Raw genomic sequence first — 22,947 nt, 5'->3', positions numbered from 1 at the left:
TCCAGATGGACCGAGTATAACCGATGTTGGAACTCTGAGTACGGCGATCGACTCCGGGTGAGTGCGCTCTGAATTCTCTGGATGTACTATAAAAAAAAACAGAGTAGTACACTCTGAAATGCACATAAAGTGTATATTGAGGCATCAAGTTTGAATAATGAAAGTCTATAGCTGTATATCACTGCACACACTGCAGCAGTACATCAACCACAGCTTACTTCAGCTATTACCCAAGTCTGTTGTGAATATGGACAAAGATTGCGTTTAGACAATGAACATCCAGCTCTGGACAGGAGACACAGGCCCAGATTTATCAATCTGAGAAACAAACAGAAAAGATTTTGCTCATAATCACAGCTCAGCTTTCATATCTTTCCACACTCTGGTAAAATGAAAGCTGAGCTGGGATTGGTTGCTAGGGGCAAATCTGGGCTATAGTTTGTGGCAAGAATGGGGCCAGATAACCCATCCAAAACTTCAGTGCCCACACCCTGTGTCCCTCTCTGGAGATGCTGCATTGACATCCCATACACTGTGCACTCTACATTGTGACAGGACATCATCACTGTCAGTGGGGCACACCAAAGTGATGGGGACAAATTTAAGGTTTAGGTTTTTTTGTTGTGTTTTTTATTATAATTATTATTATTATTTTTAATCTGGCACTGAGCCCTATCTTAAGATCATGCCCAGAAGCCAAACCATGTATAGGAATGATGGGGGAGGCAGGTGGTGTGTGCTGCTGCAGTAATTGGGCAGTCTTGTCCCGCTTCCTAGACTCCTGCACCTGCCAAATAAAGTGAAGTGTAAAAAGATCTAAGCAACAAGTACTGCAGCACTGGTATGTGTAATTCACATTTCCTATAACAGTCCGATGGTGTATGTAGTTCATATTGTGAATATGACCTGACAGACTCTCTTATTTTTAGTTGGCATACAGCACATATATAGTTATCTATGTATTCCTCTTGTATCTAAGCCGGTATACAGCACATATTTAGTGATCTATGTATTCCTCTTGTATCTAAGCCGGTATACAGCACATATTTAGTGATCTATGTATTCCTCCTGTATCTAAGCTGGTATACAGCACATACATAGTGATCTATGAATTCCTCCTGTATCTAAGCTGGTATACAGCACATCTATAGTGATCTATGTATTCATCCTGTATCCAAGCTGGTATACAGCACATATATAGTGATCTATGTATCCCTCCTGTATCTCAGCTGGTATAAAGCACATACATAGTGATCTATGTATTCCTCCTGTATCTAAGCTGGTATACAGCACATACATAGTGATCTATGTATTCCTCCTGTATTTAAGCTGGTATACAGCACATACATAGTGATCTGTTTTCCTCCTGTATCTCAGCTGGTATACAGCACATATATAGATCTATGTATTCCTCCTGTATCTAAGCTGGTATACAGCACATACATAGTGATCTATGTTTTCCTCCTGTATCTCAGCTGGTATACAGCACATATATAGTGATCTATGTTTTCCTCCTGTATCTCAGCTGGTATACAGCACATATATAGATCTATGTATTCCTCCTGTATCTAAGCTGGTATACAGCACATACATAGTGATCTATGTTTTCCTCCTGTATCTCAGCTGGTATACAGCACATATATAGTGATCTATGTTTTCCTCCTGTATCTCAGCTGGTATACAGCACATATATAGTGATTTGTGTATTCCTCCTGTATCTAAGCAGATATACAGCATATATATAGTGATTTGTGTATTCCTCCTGTATCTAAGCTGGTATACAGCATATATATAGTGATCTATGTATTCCTCCTGTATCTAAGCCGGTATACAGCACATATATAGTGATCTATGTTTTCCTCCTGTATCTCAGCTGGTATACAGCACATACATAGTGATCTATGTTTTCCTCCTGTATCTCAGCTGGTATACAGCACATATATAGTGATCTATGTTTTCCTCCTGTATCTCAGCTGGTATACAGCACATATATAGATCTATGTATTCCTCCTGTATCTAAGCTGGTATACAGCACATACATAGTGATCTATGTTTTCCTCCTGTATCTCAGCTGGTATACAGCACATATATACTCCTCCTGTGTGTATTCTCATGTCTATACTTGTCTCACCCTGTGATCAGACCATATAACCAATGTCTGTACACTACAACACAAACAGTTACAGACGTAGGGATAACACTGAGAGCGATCGGACGGCACAATGGGTGTAGCAGAGGCTTAAGGCGATCTCCATCACAGGGGTAAACAGCCCTGGAGAAGCCTGTGGCAGCCTGGGTAAGGCAGGACGCCATGACACCCCGCACACACGTCAGTCAGTGTAGGATATTTGGCCAGCGGGGACTCGATCCTCTTTTTGGCTGCAGTCTCCCTCTGCTTCGCCTTCATTAACCTCCTCAACTCTTCTTGCTGGATTATTTTCTTTTTTCCGGAGGCCGCCATGTTTCTCCTCCTTACTCGCGTCTCATGTAAACTACGTCACCCGCTGTCAGCGCCGTGTAATGACGTCACGCTTGGGGCGCATGCTCCGTCTCGCTGTGAGGGGCTGTGTACAGCGCAGGATGTCATTTTACTGTAGCGCAGTGTTTCCCAAACCAGCGTACGTCCAGCTGTTGCAAAACTACAACTCCCAGCATGCCCGGGCAGCCTTTGGCTGTCCGGGCATGCTGGGAATTGTAGTTTTGCAACAGCTGGACGTACGCTGGTTTGGGAAACACTGACGTATTGTTTGTCCTGTGGCCGCCATGTTTCAGGAGCTGATGACTGGGCGGTGTGGTGAAGTGTTTTCTCCCAACAGCAGCTCCATTCTACACAGACCCAGGACTGGAGACCCTGTGGCCGCTTTTTTGAACTATTGCCTTTTGTTCTCACAGAGAGGAATTTATTAGTCCTGACATTCCTGCGTTTGGCAATATATTTGTATTAAAAATTTTTTTAAAAACCTGGAAATAATAAAATATTTTATTATAATATTTCATTTTTTGTACATTTTCCGTCCTATAGAGGAAGATTTATCAAAAGCTGTGAAAAGTGGACCAGTTGCCCGTAGCAACCAATCAGTGTCATTTTGGTGTGCGTCTGACGAATTTACAGCGTGTAAATGTACGCCCTACTCTCGCTTCTGGTTTATGAGGCGCACTTCATAGCCGGTTGTTGCAATAGCTGGAACCCATTGCTATTGCCGCAGAAAACCAATCCGGATTATGTCCGGCAATAACCCTTTAGGATGGAATAAAACTGTGTCCCTGAAGCGGAATGGGACCCTGCACTGATTGGCTGAGCCACACACACCGGGGACACAGTATTTTCCACCCCCACTCCCTCTCACTCCATCCCCCGCTACCCCCTTGCTCTCAGACCAGGACACCAGTTTCTCTATCCCCGCTTCGGGGACATAGGCAGGACGCAAGTTGCCTTGCTTTCCGCTAAGTACACACATATCCCAGCCGCTAGCTGTTGAAAGGCTACACTTATAAGGGCATGCTGGGAGTTGTAATCTTGCAACAGGTAGCAGGGGGGTGGGAGAAAGGCTGTGTAGTACTCTTCTGGCTGCACTGCACAGTTTGTCTAAGGCTGCATTCACACCACGTTTTTGCAATACAGTTCCCATATCAGGTTTTTGAAAAACGGATTCCTCAAAACCTGACTAAACTGTATCAAAACGTGTGTACAAATTTCAACCCGTATACGGTAGGGATGTCCCGATACCATTTTTTTATAAAGGGGTACTCCGGCGCTTAGACATCTTATCCCCTATCCAAAGGATAGAGGATAAGATGCCTGATCACGGGGGTCCTGCCGATACTTTAATTCTAGTATTTGCTGATACCAAGTACGAGTACTTTTATTTTAAAGGGAATCTGACACCAGGGTGACGCGGTTTCTGGCGCTGCTTACCGTGCTGATATGTGGGTTCCTTGTGTGCAATGGAGGCTGCTGCTGTAGTATGAGCCAAGATTTCTCTCTTCTCCATTGGGCAGAAGAGGGAATTTGTGTTGGCAAAACCGATGTCTTCGGAGCTATTGCACTGATGTTCACATGGTGAGCAGTGGTAGAAACCGGGTCACCTGCACTATCTACCTATGAATTCTAGTTAGTGCAGGTGACTCTGCTGTAAGATTGCCTTTAATAGTAGGTAGTATCCCCTTGTAGGTAGTAAAGATAGTTGCAGACGTTAGACAGAATATACCCCACCCCTCCCCCTGTAGCCAACAGGACCCCCTTTGTAGCCAGCAGGACCCCCCCCCCCCCCCTGTAGACAGGACCCCCCCTGTAGACAGCAGTCCCCCTTTGTAGCCAGCAGGACTCCCCCTGTAGACAGCAGCCCCCCTTTGTATCCAGCAGGACCCCCCCTGTAGACAGCAGCCCCCCTTTGTAGCCAGCAGGCCCCCCCATCCACCCTGTAAACAGCAGCCCCCCTTTGCAGTTGCTCACTGTCCAGTGTCGCCTCTACGCAGCCCCGTTCTCATCACTGCGCTGCCCCGTTCTGCCGTCCGCATTATGGCATCTTAAGGAGGAGCAGGTGACATACAGGTCACTCTGCTTCCTCCGTGGCGTTACACTGGGCGCAGTGGAGTGACCTGTATGTCACATGCTCCTCCATAAGATGCCATAATGCGGGCAGCAGCAGTGATGCGAACCGGAGGACGGGGCAGTGAAGCACTACACCAGGTATCGGATTTGGTATCGGGGACATTAGACGAGTCCCCGATACCATGGTTAAAAACTGTATACGGTTTGAAAAATTATGTCTGGTTGCATCCGTTTGTTAAGAAAAAAAACGTATACATTTTTAACTTTTCATTCCATTTTGAAGAAAGTTTCACTTGATTGAAATTCCAAGAAAAAAAAACTGTGCAAAGTCAAAAACCGTATGGTGAAAACCGGATGGAACCGTACGCACATACGGTTCTGTACGGTTCCCATTGACATGTTAAAAAAAAGAAGTATACAGTTTAATACGGTTTTTCACTCGGACCAACAAAAAGTGGTAGACTACGGTTTTGGGTATGGGTAAAAAATGGACAAAACCGTATAAGACGCAAAACGGACTATACCGGATGATGCGTTTGACATACAGTTTACAAAGTTAAGTCAATGCATATGGTTTTCTATACGGGTCCGTATGGTTTTTAACCTGAAACCCGTATACGGGAACTGTATAGCAAAAACGTGGTGTGCATGCACCCTAAGCAGCGGAGAGATGTGTGGAGAAACTGTGTTCCCGTCTTGCGAGGAAGCAGGGATGGAGAAAACGGTGTCCCTGTAGCTGGAGGTGTGCATGGCTCAACCAATCACTGCATGAGTCACATTCGGCTATAGGGACACAGTTTTCCTCTGATCAGGACCACCGCATCGAAATCAATAAGCTCAGAAGACAGGCGGAGGGGTCCCTAACTGCCTACGGCCAGTATGATCAGCGATTCAATCCTGCAGGCAGCTTCAGCAGCCTTCACTAATAGAGTACTAATAACACTGTTCTGTGTATACAATAGAGAGATTGCATGTGATGGGGGTTAAAAATAGTGAAGAAAAGGGAATAAATGTGAATAAGTCCCATCTTTAATAAAAGTTTTATTAAAATTTTTAAAATAAATTAAACAAATGTGTTATCACTGCGTGCCTAAATGTCCGAACTATACAAATATAACAGTAATGAAACTGCTCAGTCAATGGCATAGACATAGGGGGAGATTTATCATTGCTTTTAGAGCATTTTTTGTCTATGTTTTGGCGCAGTTCAGGCGCAAGCAGCATATTTAGCGACTTTTATGCATCTTTTGATATAGACAGTTTCACTCTTTTTGCCTACCCGTAGAACTTTTTCTTTTTGACCATGCAGTGGTCACATGTTTATCATTTGCGACTTTTGTCAAAAGTCGTTATTTTGTGCGCAAAGGTACTTTTTTAGGCGCAAAGCTACACCACCTACCAGTAGGCATGAGAATCACTTCTACCTTCCATAATTCAACCTTTGACCCCTTGTGGACGACAGCGTCCCACTCCCCTTCTAGACACGTGCTCAGGTCACTATTTGACTCTGGTCGGCTCATTCAAATGAATGAGATGGGGGCCGGGTCTAGCTGGGATACGGGAGCAAACTGTTTTTACATCTCCCAGCCAGATCCAGTCCCCGGATGTAAGAATCGTGGTGTGAATGCCCCCTGAGGGTCTATTCACAAGGCAAAATTTCTGCTTGCGGAATTCTGCCGCAAATGAAAGCCCAATAGACTTCTTTGGGATTCCGCACTCCCATTCACACTTCTGAATTTCCGCAAGCGGAAATTCAGAAGTGTGAATGGGAGAGTGGAATCCCATAGAAGTCTATTGGGCTTTCATTTGAGGCAGAATTCCACAAGTGGAATTTCTGCCGTGTGAATAGACCCTTAGATGGTAAGGAGGAAAAAGATTTGAGCAAAAAGTTTTAATTATGGGGTTGGGAAGGGATAAATGAATTAGTTGTAAAAAGTCACAAATATTGTGTAAACTAACCAATAAGTCCGGTTTTGCATGAACATATTATGGGAGCATTTTTCATCCGTGTTATTGGCCCAGCCTGACCGCAGGTTTAATGATGTGAACTGACAGCAGTGGTCAGGCTACGGATGTTAAAAAAAAGTACTCAAAACATGGTGTTGTAAAAGTATCCTAAGCTGCCCCCACAATTCTTTCTTAGAATATTCTAATCATTTGCACTTTATTTATATTAGGTTTTCACAGAAAATATCTCATAATGCCATTTATGGAAGGCATGGGTCTCTACTTTGGACTATCCGCTATGCACAAGAACAGAGAGCCACAGTCGAAGACTCAATTCATCTTTTTATTATGTAGACGCACATATATCTCAATGTACACAATGCAATATTTACTTTTCTTCTGCAGCAGCCATTGCAGGGGAAATTCTCAGCAAGACGTGGCTTCTGCAACAGCTGTTTGCCAGGAGTGCTGTAAGCTGGACATGGAGCCTAGTTAAAGGGATATATTCTATTACATTTTTTTCTTCAGCCTTTGAGCCCATGATGTCAAGCCACAGTATTTGGGGTGCTGATTTTTACTTTATTTCTTTGATTTTGATAACATGCCTACTTGAAAACTTGCAAGTTAAAGGTGTTATCCAGCAATAGAAAAACAGAGCTACTTTCTTTCAAAAACCACTCCCCGTCTGTCTCCAGGTTGGGTGTGGTTCTGCAGCTTCGTTCCATTAAAATGAATGGAGCCAAGTTGTAAAACCACACCCAACCTGGAGACAGACGTGGAGCTGTTTTTGCAAGAAATTAGCTGTGTTTTTCTATTCCTGGATAACACATTTAAGTGTTCAAAGGACATTTCCTAAGAATCATGTTCTGTCTCTCTCAAATGATTTATGCTTAATACCCCTTTCCCCTCTCACACACTAACATGCAATTTAAAAAAAAAAAAAAATGCTGCTCAAAAGTCTTCAGAGAGAAAAATGATATGTCACCTTTGTTGATAATACAGAACTGCATTGACCTCAGATGTATCTATGATGCTGAGCAGTTACAGAGGACTAGGGGGCAGACGATTCATGCAGTGTTTGTAGTCTGTAACCGAGGTGCAGCAGGTGCATCATCTTAATGCGTATATATGATATTAATATAGAATATCAATTCTCTATGCAACATTGATTATTTTTAAAGGGGTACACCGGGGAACTAAACCCATAGCCCATCCTTTCCCTCTCACCAACCTATGTATTTGTCTAAATATCATTCATTAGCTTTAGAGAGTAGTTGCTCTCTTTCTGCTGTCACTTACATGCAGCAAGTGAGAGAAAAATGTAATTTTTAGATCCACTTTGTCTCCTCAGTGAGACCTAGCCCCCACCCTTCAAGACAACCACACCTGATTTCTGTCTGTTTGGTCTAGAGCTCTGGCTGTACAGCCACACATCCTCTCCTCCCTGTGTGAGGAGCTTGTGAGTTGTGAGAGAAGAGCAGTGAAGATTCTCAGTCACATCTGAGCACATAGCTGCTGTTTTTCTGCTGAAAATCTAATCACTGACTTCTTCTATTCAGAGCACAGCATGATTAATGGCTGGGGGAAGGCGAGTCTGAAAGAAAAGACATGTACAGTGTGTGAGTTGCAGTGCACACAGATAGTGAAAGCAGTTGACTGGCAGCCATTACACAGAGCTGCACTGACTTCTGGGAGTTGTAGTCTGTGCTGCAAACAAGGAAAAAGTATTTAGGAGACATCAGGGGGCAAAGGAGCTGCAAAAACCACATTGATAACTAGAGGGGACACAGAACAAGTATTGTAGTGGCTTTGGGGCATTTTTATGTTTCTAAACTTCCCTGGAGTACCCCATTTAATGTATGTAAAAGTACACACAGCCTTATAAGACACTTTAAATAAAAAAATAAAAAATAAAACTAGACTCTTAATAGAACATCAAAGTTTATTTAATTTTTCAATACATTGTCAAGTTACAGAGACAACTACATAGTGCATTGAAACATTTCTGTATAACACGCAATATTTAAAAAAAATAATAATTCACAAAACAAAAAATGAAAATGAACAGCACATTTCATATGCAAATTAGAATACAGGCAAGTTTATATATGATGCCAACATTTCTCATCAGTCTTCGCCAATGAATGCATATGCTCTTCATTTAACCCCCTGACTTTTATAAGTCTTCATTTAAAGGGATTGATTCTACATGGGATGAATCCTGGTGCGTACACCTGCATAATAAGCAGTGGTCACACACACAGCGCATCCGCAATATATTTGACAATGCAGATGTGCTACCGGAAGTCACATAGCAACTGCGGAGCAAGTTCCCTGCTGTGGCCGAGTAGCTCTGTGTGTCAGCTAGTGACTGCCGGCGGGAAATCCACCACTGCGAGCAGACACACAGAGCTAAAGGGAGATCGCTCTGCTGTTGCTCTTTGACTGCTGGTTTAGTGCAGATGAACCGGATTAAAAAGGAGGTATTACTTATTTAGATAGGTGCTGCCGTTGCAGAGTTATAGCTCCATTGCTAATATGTAAATTTACCCCGCAATGGAAGCAGGAGCTGGCATTGTGAACATCGCTTTCTACATCCCCCTTGTTGAGATATGCCCTCCCACCTCCTAAATACGCATAGGCTCTTGACTCTAAGGTCTTCATGACATGAGAGATAGTGTTGCTCGCGAATATTTGCAATGCGAATTTTATTCGCGAATATCGCATATTCGCAAACATTCGCCAATATAGCACAATATATTCGAAGTTACGAATATTCGTTGTTTTTTTTTTGCACAGTACACATCACAGTGATCATTCCTCTCTGCTTCCAGCTTGTGTGGTGTAAAGAAGGCTATAATACTACTGTCTGAGACTGGCATACGAATTTTCGCATATGTGAATTTTCGCTTCTCTTAGTTTTCGCATATGCTAATTTTTGAATATGCCAATTTTTGCATATGCTAATTTTTGCATATGCTAATTTTCGCATATGCAAAAATAAAACGCGAATATTACGAATATGCAAATTTAGCGAATATATTCGTCCACATATTCGCAAATTCGAATATGGCCTATGCCGCTCAACACTAATGAGAGACTATGATCACCTGAGTGCTCCATAAAGGTTTGAGAGTAAAGAGTTTATGCATATTTAGGAGGTAGGAGAGCATATCTGAGCAAGAGGATAGAGGAAGGAATGTCCACAATGCCAGCTCCGACCCGCATTGCGCACAGGTGGAAATTTGCATATTAGCAACAGGAGCTAGTAAGTAATACCTTCTGTGTATTGGGTTTAGTATGGGTGAATCATCCTTTTTAAAATAAATCCAGTAAAATTATCTTTTAATAGATCCAAGAAAGATCACATTAGTAAATCATGTCCTCTTGGGCAGGTACTGATTTCTGATTTCTAGGACAAATGGGGGAAATGTATCATTGTCTGTGTAAATCAAATTCTTCTTACTTCCCTTACATTTCTCAAAGAGGAGTATGTAGACAAGTTTCTAAGGGTGCATGCACACCGCGTTTTTGCAATACAGTTCCTGTATCAGGTTTTTGATGAAAAACAGATTCCTCAAAACCTGACTCAACTGTATCAAAACATGTGTACACATTTTAACCCATATACGGTTGAAATCCATATACAGTTTGAAAAATGATGTCCGGTTGCATCAGTTTTTTTAAGAATAATACGCATACGTTTTTATCTTTTCACTCCATTTTGAATAAAGTTTCACTTGTTTGATTGAAATTCCAAGAAAAAAAACTGTACAAATTCAAAAACTGTATGGTGAAAACCGGATGGAACCATACGCACATACAGTTCTGACTCCTATGTTAAAAAAAAAATAAATAAAAAAGAGTATACGGTTTAATACAGTTTTTCACCCGGGCCAAAAAACATGGTAGACTACTGTTTTGGGTACGGGTAAAAAAACGGACAAAACCGTATAGGATGCAAAATGGACTAAACCGGATGATGCGTTTGACATACGGTTTACAATGTTAAGTCAATGCATACAGTTCCATGCGGTTTTTAACTTGAAACCGTATACAGGAACTCTATAGCTAAAACGTGGTGTGCATGCACCCTAAGTGTGGTCTGACCTGGTGTGAAGTTGCACGATAATTTAAGTACTTGCACATACAACTTTTCAGCAATTGTGAACCACTGCACAAAAATGTGAAATTTTTTGCTACCAAAATAAAATAAAAATGTATAAACCCAATGATAAACTTTTATAATGTAAATAAACAGAAGTAGACCTTTCTTCCTGCCACGATTAAAGGGGCATTCCAGTTAATATTATTAATCTTTCATTAGTCCCCTCCTTACCAGATTTAAATTCATAAAATTTACATCCATTAAAAATGTTGTGTCCTTTCACCATTTCTATTATGGTGAAATTTCATGAAAGCGTTGATCCGCTCCCCTGTTGTTGCATTTCCGTCTCAGCTGCTGTCCCAAATTCAGCAGCCCCCACCATCCGAAACCATGTGACTCTGGGGCCTGGCTTGCCAACGTCTCTCCTGCCTAGCAATGCCCCAGAGCAACCAACAAACCGCTTTGCACATTGCCTGCTGCCTTCTATACTTTGGGTACTGCTATTCCCAAGTTATTTACATGTATGTATATTTTTCAACAGTGAAATGAGAATAGAAGGGAAGAGCATCACAGCTTCTGCATTTCTTCATTCTGTTCATAGGGCTCGCAGGGAGGCTGTCATGAACATGCAGGGGTGCTCAGAGTGCCTTCCTGCGAGCCCTATGAATGGAACAAAGAAATGCAGAAGCTGTGATGCTCTTCCCTTCTATTCTCATTTCACTGTTGCTTTATAATGAATGGACCATCCCTCTGTAGGAATAAGTCATGGCAGTGTCAGTACCTGCACAGAAAGTGTGTGTGGCAAGACTCACTGTAAGTATAGAACCCAATCAGGTTGCCTTCAGTTGATGCAAATCTACAACACCCATCATGCCCATTTGCTGTCCGGACATGCTGGGAGTTGTAGTTTTGTAACAGCTAGAGGCATGCGCCACCTCTCTTCCCTCCCCTGCTCTGTCTTCAGCCCCTTCCCTTCCTCCCAGGCTGCTTTCTCTTCTCTACCCTCAGAACTGAGGAGAAGGGCGGAGGGGCAGGGAGAGGCTGCAAAGGGTCGTCTGTGAGAAGGCCTGCAGGGTACTGACATGTGAACCCAAAGAGCATTTGTGCAATAAAAGAAAAGTGTGTCTGTCTGTGTGTGTAATTATATATATATATATATATATATATGTATCCACAGCAGTGGTGCAGCACTCCAATATGGCAAAAAAAGTGAATTTATTATCTCATGTCAAAACGTTTCAGCTCCTCCATGGAGCCTTTTTCAAGCATGAAGATGCTTGAAAAAGGCTCCATGGAGGAGATGAAACATTGCTATTTGTATTTTGACATGAGAGAATAAATTCACTTTTTTTTGGGAGTGCTGCACCATTGCTTTGGATGTCTAAATGGACTGAAAGTCTGGGGTGCTGGCACCATACATTTATATATATATATATATATATATATATATAAATGCAGATCAAAAACATTTTCAGCATCTTGTAATACCTTTTTTATTGGACTAACAGAAGGGAGGAATCCCGAAAGTTTGTCTCTACAAAATTCTGTTAGTCCAATAAAAAAGTATTACAAGATACCGGAAATGTTTTTGATTTGCATATGCATCACTGGACTAATACAGCTTCCCAAATTTACTATATATATATATATATATATATACACACACACACACTGTGTGTAAAAGATGTATACTGTGTGTGTGTATAATATATTCTGTGTGTGTGTAATATATATACTCTGTAGGGGAGATTTATCAAAACTTGCGCAAAGGAAAAGTTGCCCAGTTGCCCATAGCAACCAATCAGATCGCTTCTTTCATTTTTAACAAGGCCTCTGCAAGATGAAAGAAGCGATCTGATTGGTTGCTATGGGCAACTTTTCCTCTGGACAGGCTTTGATAAATCTCCCCGTGTGTATAATATACTGTGTGTGTGTAATATATACAATGTGTGTGTATATCTACTATATGTGTATATGTAAAAGGCTGAGTAACAGCCTGGGTTTATGGGAGGGGCCTGCAGCCTTCGCTATTTAGCGCAGGCCCGGGCCCCTCTCAGTCACTTACGTTCGCGCGCGTTGTTTGAGAGGTGGGACTTATGGTAGCAGAGTAACCACGTGGGAAGGAGCGGCGTTCAGGTCCAGATCGGGTGAGTACTCGGCGGGGTGCTGGGGCTCTAGTGCACCGTGCGATGGTGGAGGTCCTTTCATTCCGGGCCTCCACCGTGGCAGTGGCGCGTAGGGGAGGCCTGGCATCCTGCTGGAAGCAGTCCTGACTAGATGGATTCGTGGGCCTGGGACTGCGGCAGGCGTGAGCGGCTCCCTGATAGATGCGACGGGGATTTCCGCCGGCGACGGTTCCCGGCCCAGCGAACGGGACCGGCGGGGACTCTGTGTGCTGGGTGGCCTCGTCCTGCCGCCAGGAGTAGAGAAGCCTCTTCGGAGTGCCGGGGCTTCAGGTCGCCGTGCTGTGGTGGAGGCCGCAGCGGCGTGCTGTGGTGGCGGGGCATCCCGCCGTGCGATGTCGGGTCAGGGGTGCAGCAAATGAAGATGGTCCCTGGTCAAAGGCGTATAATTGTATATACATATGTACAGTAACAACGGGCCACATACATCATATACTGAATTCATCACAGGGCTAACATGGACGTGTATAGCCCTGTGCCTACACTCCCGTACTGCTACGGACAGTGGGGGCATGCTGGTTCATGCAGTATTTTGTGTGACAACTATAAGGGGGGGGGATAACTCAAGTAGAGGTTAGGTGTTCAGGGGTTGCTGGGTTTGAGGTACGGGAATTAGATAGGTAGGTAGCATATGTATAGGCATGTATACTGGTGGGGAAATGTATATATGCATTTACATATGTGTGATGAGATCAGCAGTGTATGTCAGTCCCAGCAGGGTCACTGGCAGTTCCCAAGATCACGGCCGAGCTGCGCAGACGAGGGGTTCCGTTTCCCACCACGGCAAGGAAGGTGAAGCTATACCGTATTATGTTGGCTGATAATCCGGGACCGAGCCAGCAGGAAGATCAGCTGTCCTCCATACAGGCAGCTTTAACTCAGCTGCACGGTATGATGGGAGGTTTTTCCTCGTCGATGGCAAAATTCAGGAACAGGATGGATTCTATGGAGGCCAATTAGCTTCGGCAGTGATGACGGGCAGTGCAGCAGACCCGACACCCATGAGTTTACCAATTTCAGTGCAAGGAAGCACAGATACGGCGATTTCATCACCGGGAGGTTCCTTGCAGCCAATGGTTGCTGCAGGGATGGGGGTATCAACTCCGTCACAAGCCGGTTCATCAGGTACTGTTGCTATGTCACCCCGAGTTCTTCCGTCCCATTTCATTCCCCAAAATATCCGTAAGGATATTTTGGAAGGGAAAGATGTAAATCTAGCTTCGTTACTAATTGCATCACAGGATCTGGTGGACAGCAAGACCATTGCTTGTGGCGAAGTGTCCGTCATCCTTAAGAGTAAGGACGTTCGGTTAACTCGTAAACTGACTTTGCCAGAATTTATGCTTGCATTCAGTGGGTACCGTGATGTGATTTTCTCTGTCTATCCCCAGCGCAGGGAAGAACTTGATATGTATTTGTATAAACTTACTGACTTAGGGCACAAGTACGGGGGGGGGGACAGCATTTTACAATTATCATCTATCATTTGCAGCTAAGGCCGCAGCAGCTCTGTTTCAGTTTCAACATAAGACGGACTGGGCGGAAATAGATACGGAGCTTTTTTGCCGTCATTTTGCGGGACTCAAAGCCCCAGCATGTGCCAACTGCAATTCCATTGCTCATACCACGGCATGGTGTGGGCAAGAGAATGCGCAAGCCTCTACCAGTGGCGCCAAAGGCATGGGTATTTCCGCAGGATTTCAGCAAAAACCAGCAGCAGGTCTGGATAAACTAGGTAGGCCAATTAAATATTTAGGTAAGGCACAGGTGTGCAATAATTATAATTGGTCCACGTGCAATTATTCGCAATGTAGACTTCTCCATGTCTGTTCTCAATGCTTTAGAGCTCACCCAAAAAGTCAGTGCCCGCAGAAAAATGCCTAACTAAGCGTGGTAAATGTGGTGACTCTGTCGGTGTTCCTGCGGGAGCACCCAGATCCTTCACGGGTCTCGTGGCTGTTGCAGGGGTTCCGACAGGGGTTTCACACAGGCATGGTGGCAGTGCCTCAGCAACCTCACACATGTCGGAATCTGCAGTCAGCTTGAAGGGATCCGGTTGCGTTTACCCCGCTTATCCAGGCAGAAGTCCAGAAGGGCTATGTCATCTGACCTTTTCGAGTAATTCCGTGTGACACTTGGCGTATTAGTCCAGTGGGTTTGGCGGTAGGCAAATATTCAAATAAAAAACGTTTGGTTTATGATCTGTCAGCTATTCTTGTGCTATTCCTAGTTTGAATGCGTTGGTTCCGTCTGAGGAGTATTCAATGAAGTACGCCTCCGTCGACCAAGCCATCCAAATTATCATTGAATTAGGGGCAGGTGCGTGGCTGTCCAAGGCAGACGTAACGGACGCATTCAAATTATTACCCATTCGCCCGGAGCTGTGGAAATGGTTTGGGATTCAATGGCAGGAAAATTACTATTTTGCCACAAAACTTACTTTCTGGGCGAAAAGTAGCCCCTGGCTCTTAGTAGCCCTGCACTGGATCCTGGAGTCAGTGGTAGGTTTTCCTAAGATTATTCATTATCTTGACGATTTTCTTGTCATTGAACCACCCTTGCAGGCTCCGGCGGGACTGTCGAACATGAGGAAGTTATTTAATATCTTAGAAGTTCAAGTATCAGAGAAGAAGATGGAGGGTCCCAGTCAAGTTCTTATGTTCCTAGGTATCATTTTAGATACGGTTAAGATGGAGGCAAGGTTACAAATTGGCTCGCATTAATCAGGTCATGGAAGCTTTCATAAGGAATCATCGTTGTACCAAGTTAGAGTTACAAAGGTTACTGGGCATGTTAAATTTTGCAACACGAATAATTTCTCAAGGGTGTTCCTTTGTGTCCAGATTGCTTACTTTACTTCCGGTAGTTGCCGACCAACAGGCCATGATATATTTAAACGATGATGCGATGAAAGATCTCATGATGTGGTACCATTTCCTCCATTCATGGAATGGTGTTTCGTTCTTTATCCCAGTATTAGGAGCATCCATCCTCGGGATTTTTTCGGATGCCTCTTCTTCAGGGTTCGGAGTTATTTGGGACTCACATTGGATAGCAGGACCATGGCCAGAGGAAGTGGTACAGATTGAAAATTTTTCTACCACTTCTGCTCTTTTTGAAATTGTTCCCATTGTAGCGGCAACTTTTGTATGGGTTAAGTATTGGGTCAGGAAATCGGTTACGTTTTTTTCAGACAATGCAGCGGTTTAAATATGATTTCCGCATTTCATATGAGCATATTGAAGGTGCAAAGAACGTAGCAGCAGACGTTTTATCACGAGCTAACATAAGTCTTTTCTTTCAGGTCATGCCTGGTGTGGACACAATAGCCACACCAGTAGCTCTACTCGCAGACCTGATGATGAATTGAATCATTTGATGTATGTTACAAAATATTTGATCATCTGAGAATACAGCAAAGAAGTATGCTCATGCGTGGAAGATTTATTGTGAGTTCAAGAATCGTTTTCCGCTACAAGATCAGGACATCATCTCTCATATCCTTACATTTGTGGGGTTTTGCCACTCTGATCTTAATCTAAGTCATAATACAATTAAGCAATATCTAGCGGGGATTCAGCACTATTTAGCTTTAGAAAACCCAGGGTTAGCGTCCATCTTTTCAGCACACACAGTTCGATCCATTTTGAGGGGTGTGCAGAAATCTAGGCCTATCATCGAGCACCAGAGGTTGCCGATTTCAGGATGTCTGTTCAGACAATTATCCGCTCTGTTGGATTCCAACCCGTTTGGTAGCCTCCACAGTAAAGTCCTGAAAGTGGTAATATATCTGGCATTCTATGGTTTTCTCAGGCTGGGGGAGTTCACTAGCTCTCATGTGGGGAAAACATCTCCCCACAGATGCCTGACAGGTCAGGCAATTGCAAGTTTACCCTAAGCATGCACAGCTGTCACTCCTATCCACCAAAACCTCTTTGAGTGACGTTATAGTGCTGTATTTTGCCACAGGTCATGATTGGCGTCGGGTGGTGGTCTTTAGAGAGTTCTAGTCATCTCGAGGAGATGTATCCCTGCTAGAGCCCTTGCTACCCTTTCCGAATAAACCACTTACCACTAGTGTGTTTGTAACGCACATTAGAATATTACTTAGGACACTAGGAGTGGATGCATCTCAGTTCTCAGGACATTCGTTTAGGATTGGGGCAGCTTAGGCAGCATCCAGTAATCATGTCCCAGCCCATGTGATTAAGAGATTGGGCAGATGGAGGTCGGGTTGTTTTGTATCATATATTCATGATCCTCAAAATGAAATGATCTCAGCTGTTAAATCTCTGGTTTTCTAAATAAACTTGTTCCTAAGTTATGTCTTTGCCCTCTTTAGGTGTAACCCCGACGGCGGCTCGGGCACACCACTAGCCGCTGATAGGATGAGGGGGATTTGGTTAGAGGTTCTAAGGGAAGGGTGGGGGGTATACTGAGCAGGCGGAAGGTTCCGACCATAAGTAAAAGGCTGAGTAACAGCCTGGGTTTATGGGAGGGTCCTGCAGCCTTCGCTACTTAGTGCAGGCCCGGGCCCCTCTCAGTCACTTACGTTTGTGCGCGTTGTTCCCAACCTTCCCTCCCCTTTTAATTGATTTCAATGGGATTATGCTGCACTGTGCACACAGCAGAATTTCCGCACCGGAAACATCCGGAAACATCTGGCACAGAAATTCTAATACCAGTGTCCGCAGAAAGAATAGACATGTCTATTTTTTTTTTTACGGCTCCGCATGGAAATGCATTGTCATCTATGAGAAAGCGCATTCCGGAGAGGTCCTAGTGGAGCACTGTGAGGCAGTACACAGACATACAGCCTCCAGCCATACACTGTATATGGCTGAAGGCTGTATGTCTGTGGGGGAACATACTGCCAACCTAGTGTGGGGGAACTGCAACCTAATGTGGGGGAACTACAACCTAATGTGGGGGAACATACTGCCTACCTAATGTGGGGGAACTGCAACCTAATATGGGGGAACTGCAACCTAATGTGGGGGAACTGCAATCTAATGTGGGGGAACTGCAACCTAATGTGGGAGAGCATACTACAACCTAATGTGGGAGAGCATACTACAACCTAATGTGGGGGAACTATACTGCCTACCTAATGTGGGGGAACTATACTCCCTACCTAATGTGGGGGAACTATACTGCCTACCTAATGTGGGGGAACTGCAACCTAATGTGGGGGAACTGCAACCTAATGTGGGGGAACTGCAACCTAATGTGGGGGAACATACTGCCTACCTAAGTACTTTCTTTCTAAATGTAAACCTCAGTATTCTGATTTAATTGCTGTGCTGGCACTTTAAGGGAAAAAAAGTTGGCGTACATTATAGGGATGTAAGAAAAAATCGATTCTCGCGATAATCGCGATTTTTTCATTTGCCGATACTGAATCGATTCAAAATATTTTTGAATCGATTCTTTTAGGGATGTGGAATTTTTATCTCCTGACGCCCGGAACAGCATGTCCTGTCCTGGGCATCAGGAGATAGAAGTTCCACATTTGTGGAGCCGGGCAGGCCGGATCTGACACGGCTATGGAGCGGGCTCCGACTCGTGCCCGCTCCGTACTATGCGACCCCCGGCTGATTTCAGTAGCCGGGGGATGCCGCTAATAGCCAGCATGCGGCGATCGCCGCGGCTGGCTATTAAAGGAGTACTCCGGTGCACACTTTTCTCATGCTATCCCGTCCGGGCTGCAAAATAAAAGAAAACGCACTTTATCTTACCTGCCAACGAGCCCCCGGAGCTCCGGTACAGGTGTTCGGTCCCCGGGCTGTATTCTTCTTACTTCCTGTTAGCCCGACACGTCACATGGAGCTTCAGCCTATCACTGGCCGCAGCGATGTCCCGCCTCTGCTGGTGATAGGCTGAAGCTCCGTGTGACGTGCCGGGCTAACAGGAAGTAAGAAGAATACAGCCCGGGGACCGAACACCTGTACCGGAGCTCCGGGGGCTCGTTGGCAGGTAAGATAAAGTGCGTTTTCTTTTATTTTGCAGCACGGACGGGATAACATGAGAAAAGTGAGCACCGGACTACTAGATCGCCGCTGTCAAAGCTGACAGCAGCGTCTATTGGGATCTATGAATGCTCCCAGGTGGGTGATGTATCGGGATATATCGCGATGTATCGTCACCTAGACGGTATCGCGATATATCGGGATATATCGAATCGCCACACTGGTATCGCGATTCGAATCGAATCACCAAATTCTTGGCGATTCACACCCCTAGTACATTATGGGTTGGGCACTGGGGCTCAAAAACATTGGCCATCACTGCTATATAGTATAGCGCATATATATATATATATATATATATATATATATATATATACACACACATATACTCTATACTATAGATTATATATGTATAGCATTATATATATATATATATATACACACACACACATTATATATATATATATATATATATATATATATATATATGTGTGTGTGTGTGTGTGTTTGTGTCTATGAAGTATATAGTATATATACCTGAGAAACAACAGTGCTTCAGCTCACCCCAGGTGCGCGCGGACAGGGCGTGGACCTCGCCCAAAATGAACAGCAAGAAGAAAGAGGAGTCCAGCGTCAGATAACTCAGAGGATGATATTTATTTCACCAGATGGTCATAACAGGAACACAAGGTACAGTGACGCGTTTCGGCCTTACAACAAGGCCTTAGTCATACACCAATGTATGACTAAGGCCTTGTTGTAAGGCCGAAACGCGTCACTGTACCTTGTGTTCCTGTTATGACCATCTGGTGAAATAAATATCATCCTCTGAGTTATCGGACGCTGGACTCCTCTTTCTTCTTGCAGTATGTATACCTATATACTTTATACTATAAATTATATATGTATATATACTACATATATGTGCTATAGTTTATTGCCTGTTTTAGGGCTAATATTTCGGGCAGAAGGGTAATAAACACATTTAGTAAATTACCATGTTATTAGTATTGTGAAAGTACCGGGCCGTACAACAGGTTTCTAGCAGGTGAAAGCAGGATGGGAATGGTTGCCTAGACATGGCAGTTAGGAGCAAGTGAGTGCAGAGCAGAAAAAGAATCCTGGGACCTGTAGTTTAACGACAGCCTGCAGGGAAGGGAACAAGTAGGAGGGCAGAAAGGCACATCAGAGCCATATACAGGAGATAAAAATGTCACAATAGAATAACAGAAGCAAGGTTAATGTCCTATGCTGATCTGAGGTTTAAAAAATTTTTTTTTTTTAAATTAGCTGGATAACCCCTTTAATGTATATATGAAAGAATTCATACTACTAAGCCACATATCTGTATTTCTAAGGCCCGTTCACACTATGGAATTCTCGCGGCTGAATTCCGCGAGCGGAGATTCCGCCTGGCGGCCGCCGCCGGAATAGCTTCGGCGCTAAAGCAGCGGGGCACTGAGCAGTCACCATTGACGGCTATGCAGTGCCCGTGGAATCCACGCAAAGAATGGACATGTTCTTTCTTTGCGCGGAACAAGTTCAGCGGCGGAATTGTCCGCCGTGGAAATTCCACAGTGGAGACCCATTCATTCGAGGAGACCCATTCACACTAATGTTAAGTTCACACCGCGGAATTCTGCTCGCGGAGTTCTGTGAGAATTCCGTAGTGTGAACGCACCCTAAAGGCGCCGGGAGCTCGTGATGTTATAGCCCCGCCCCTCATGACGTCATGCTCTGCCCCCTCAATGCAAGTCTATAGGAGGGGGAGTGACGAGCTCCCGTCGCCGGCTCCAGAGTTCGGAACAGTTTGTTCCAAACGCTGAGCAGCGGAGTACCCCTTTAATGTATGTGCATAACAAGCAAATATTATATTGCACATGGATCTGTTTGATTCAATTTTCAGAACAGTTGCATGACTAGATTCAAGCCGTAAAACAAGGAGACCTAAAAGCATATTTTTTGTAGAGCAAATAAAGAATATACTGTAATGTCATTTACGGTAGTCCACATAATAGAATATATATGTAGTACATGAAATCCAAGTTTAAGTACTCTTACAAGTGTTTTGTAAAATAAGCAACATCAATAATTTGCAGGAGTATCCTGATCTACCTGATAAACCTATGCTGATCTTTAGCTCAAAGCATGGTTCCTCTGTCCATATACTACTGCCACAAGTTAGCAGCTTGTCTATATAAACATGTATATGTCTCTTACGGACCTAAATAAGAGCAGCCCTCTGTGGATGTTCAGGGGTAGCGGGATAAATGCATTAAAGAAGGAAAACCCAGTAGCTCAAGTACATAAAAAAAATTCTCAACATCATTTATGCTTCTGGTTTGTAATGGTACTTTACTTATTGTGTTGTCTTAAACAAAAAGTTGCAAGTCTCACCCAGGCAAAATATAGTAATGTTACTAAGAGCAACTATAAAGTAATGCAAAGTAAGTATATGCTCCAATGTAAAGAGCAAATCTTTTTCACAATAATTGCTCATAGAGCAACTTTTCTACTATAGTTACACATTTTCATCACAACCTCTACTTAGACAGAGCCAAATTCTTGCACTGCAGTTTGTCCATCTCTTGGCTGATATTTCCTTCTACTGTGTCACATTGAGCAAGAAGACCCTATAAAGTAGAAAAGAAAAGAAAATGTCATGGTTTATCCTTACAAAGAACCCAAATATATCACTCTGACTCCCTTTAAACAAAGGCAGTGCATTTAAGACTGCCTAGATTACTACCCGGCTTACTTTACACCAAACATCTACACCATATGTTTGCATGAATTTAGGGCAAGCATGTTAGGTACTTAAAGGGGTACTCAGCGTTTGGAACAAGGGGGCGGACTATGACGTCACAAGTTGCTGGCTCCAGCGTTCGGAACAGTTTGTTCCAAACACTGAGCAGCGTAGTACCCCTTTAAAATGGTATGTACCTAAAATGGAATACTGCAAATTACAAACTATTAAATTAATTTGTAAAAATAAACACTTTTCCTCATTAACTGGTAGTAATCCACCGATTTAGTACTGGGAGTTTGACTGATCAGTAAAGCTGCATTCACACCACATTTTTGCAATACAGTTCCCGTATCAGGTTTTTGATGAAAAACGGATTCCTCAAAACCTGACTAAACTGTATCAAAACGTGTGTACAAATTTCAACCCGTAAAAGGTTAAAAACCGTATACGGTTTGAAAAATAATGTATGGTTGCATCTGTTTTTTTAAGAAAAAAAAGTATACGTTCTTAACTTTTCACTCCATTTTGAATAAGTTTTACTTGTTTGATTGAAATTCCAAGAAAAAAAACTGTGCAAAGTCAAAAACCGTATGGTGAAAACTGGATTTAACTGTACGCATATATGGTTCTGTACAGTTCCCATTGTCTCCCATGTTAAAAAAAAACTCTATACGGTTTAATACGGTTTTTCACCTATACCACAAAACGTGGTAGACTACGGTTTTGGGTACTGGTAAAAAAACTGGAAAAAACCGTACAAGACACAAAACGGACTAAACCTGATGATGCATTTGACATACGGTTTAGTCAATGCATACGGTTTTCTATTTGGTTCCGTATGGTTTTTAACGAACTGTATAGCAAAAATGTGGTGTGCATGCACCCTAACAGGGATCACAGGAAGGGGATATGACGAAGAAGAAAACAAGATGATCAGGGGTGGAAAATACAGACGACAGGGAAGTTTTAATGGCAAAAGAACTACAAGATTTCGCTCTAATCTCCTTACTAACAGAACTGAGGAGGTTTAGATCACAGGCTGCCTTTATTATTTAACTAAAATATCGTAATTGGTCAGTAAGAATTAACTGATCACAGAGATCACTGGGTCTGGCACTTGGTTAATGACAGCACACAACACTACTCAGTAATAGTGTCACATGACATCAACACCTAAAATCCTTGCAATAAAAATTTAGAAATCTGCGGCAATTTATGAAAATGTACATCATGGAGTGGGAAGAGGTTAAGGCAAAATTCCAGAAAAAAGGGGAAAAGTAACCTTTGGCTAGACTTTGACACCTAATTGCTCCCAAAGTACAACATACTTGAACTGTGCTATTCTGGAGATCCCCATGTTGTCTGCTCTGGTCATGATAATGTTGCAGCGTTATCATGATAACTGAGCCATTCAGGAGACAGTATAGAAACTCTTCTAC

General features: G+C 43.4%; 2 protein-coding genes across 3 annotated transcripts in view; both read right to left on the bottom strand.

Annotated features, from left to right (window-relative positions):
• The window catches only part of ZNF830 (zinc finger protein 830), a 42,586-nt gene extending 40,033 nt beyond the window's left edge, over positions 1-2,553 (bottom strand). The window contains exon 1 of the mRNA XM_056520762.1: positions 2,349-2,553. Coding sequence (XP_056376737.1) covers positions 2,349-2,461 — 113 coding nt within the window. The 5' untranslated portion in view covers positions 2,462-2,553. The remainder of the gene's footprint in view (positions 1-2,348) is intronic.
• A 4,292-nt stretch (positions 2,554-6,845) lies between these two features.
• The window catches only part of BAG1 (BAG cochaperone 1), a 56,992-nt gene continuing 40,890 nt past the window's right edge, over positions 6,846-22,947 (bottom strand). The window contains exons 7-8 of one of the 2 annotated variants that reach the window (XM_056520761.1): positions 21,301-21,392; positions 6,846-6,987 (exon numbers count right to left, since the gene is read on the bottom strand). In XM_056520761.1, coding sequence (XP_056376736.1) covers positions 21,303-21,392 — 90 coding nt within the window. In that variant the 3' untranslated portion in view covers positions 6,846-6,987; positions 21,301-21,302. Of the gene's footprint in view, positions 6,988-21,087; positions 21,393-22,947 lie in introns of those variants that run through there. The other variant, XM_056520760.1, reaches the window with a different exon arrangement.

This window comes from Hyla sarda, chromosome 5 (genome assembly GCF_029499605.1).
Source record: "Hyla sarda isolate aHylSar1 chromosome 5, aHylSar1.hap1, whole genome shotgun sequence".
In the NCBI taxonomy this organism is placed as follows: Eukaryota; Metazoa; Chordata; class Amphibia; order Anura; family Hylidae; genus Hyla; species Hyla sarda.
Note: the sequence above shows the minus strand (reverse complement) of the source record. Positions and strands in the feature narration are given on the sequence as shown.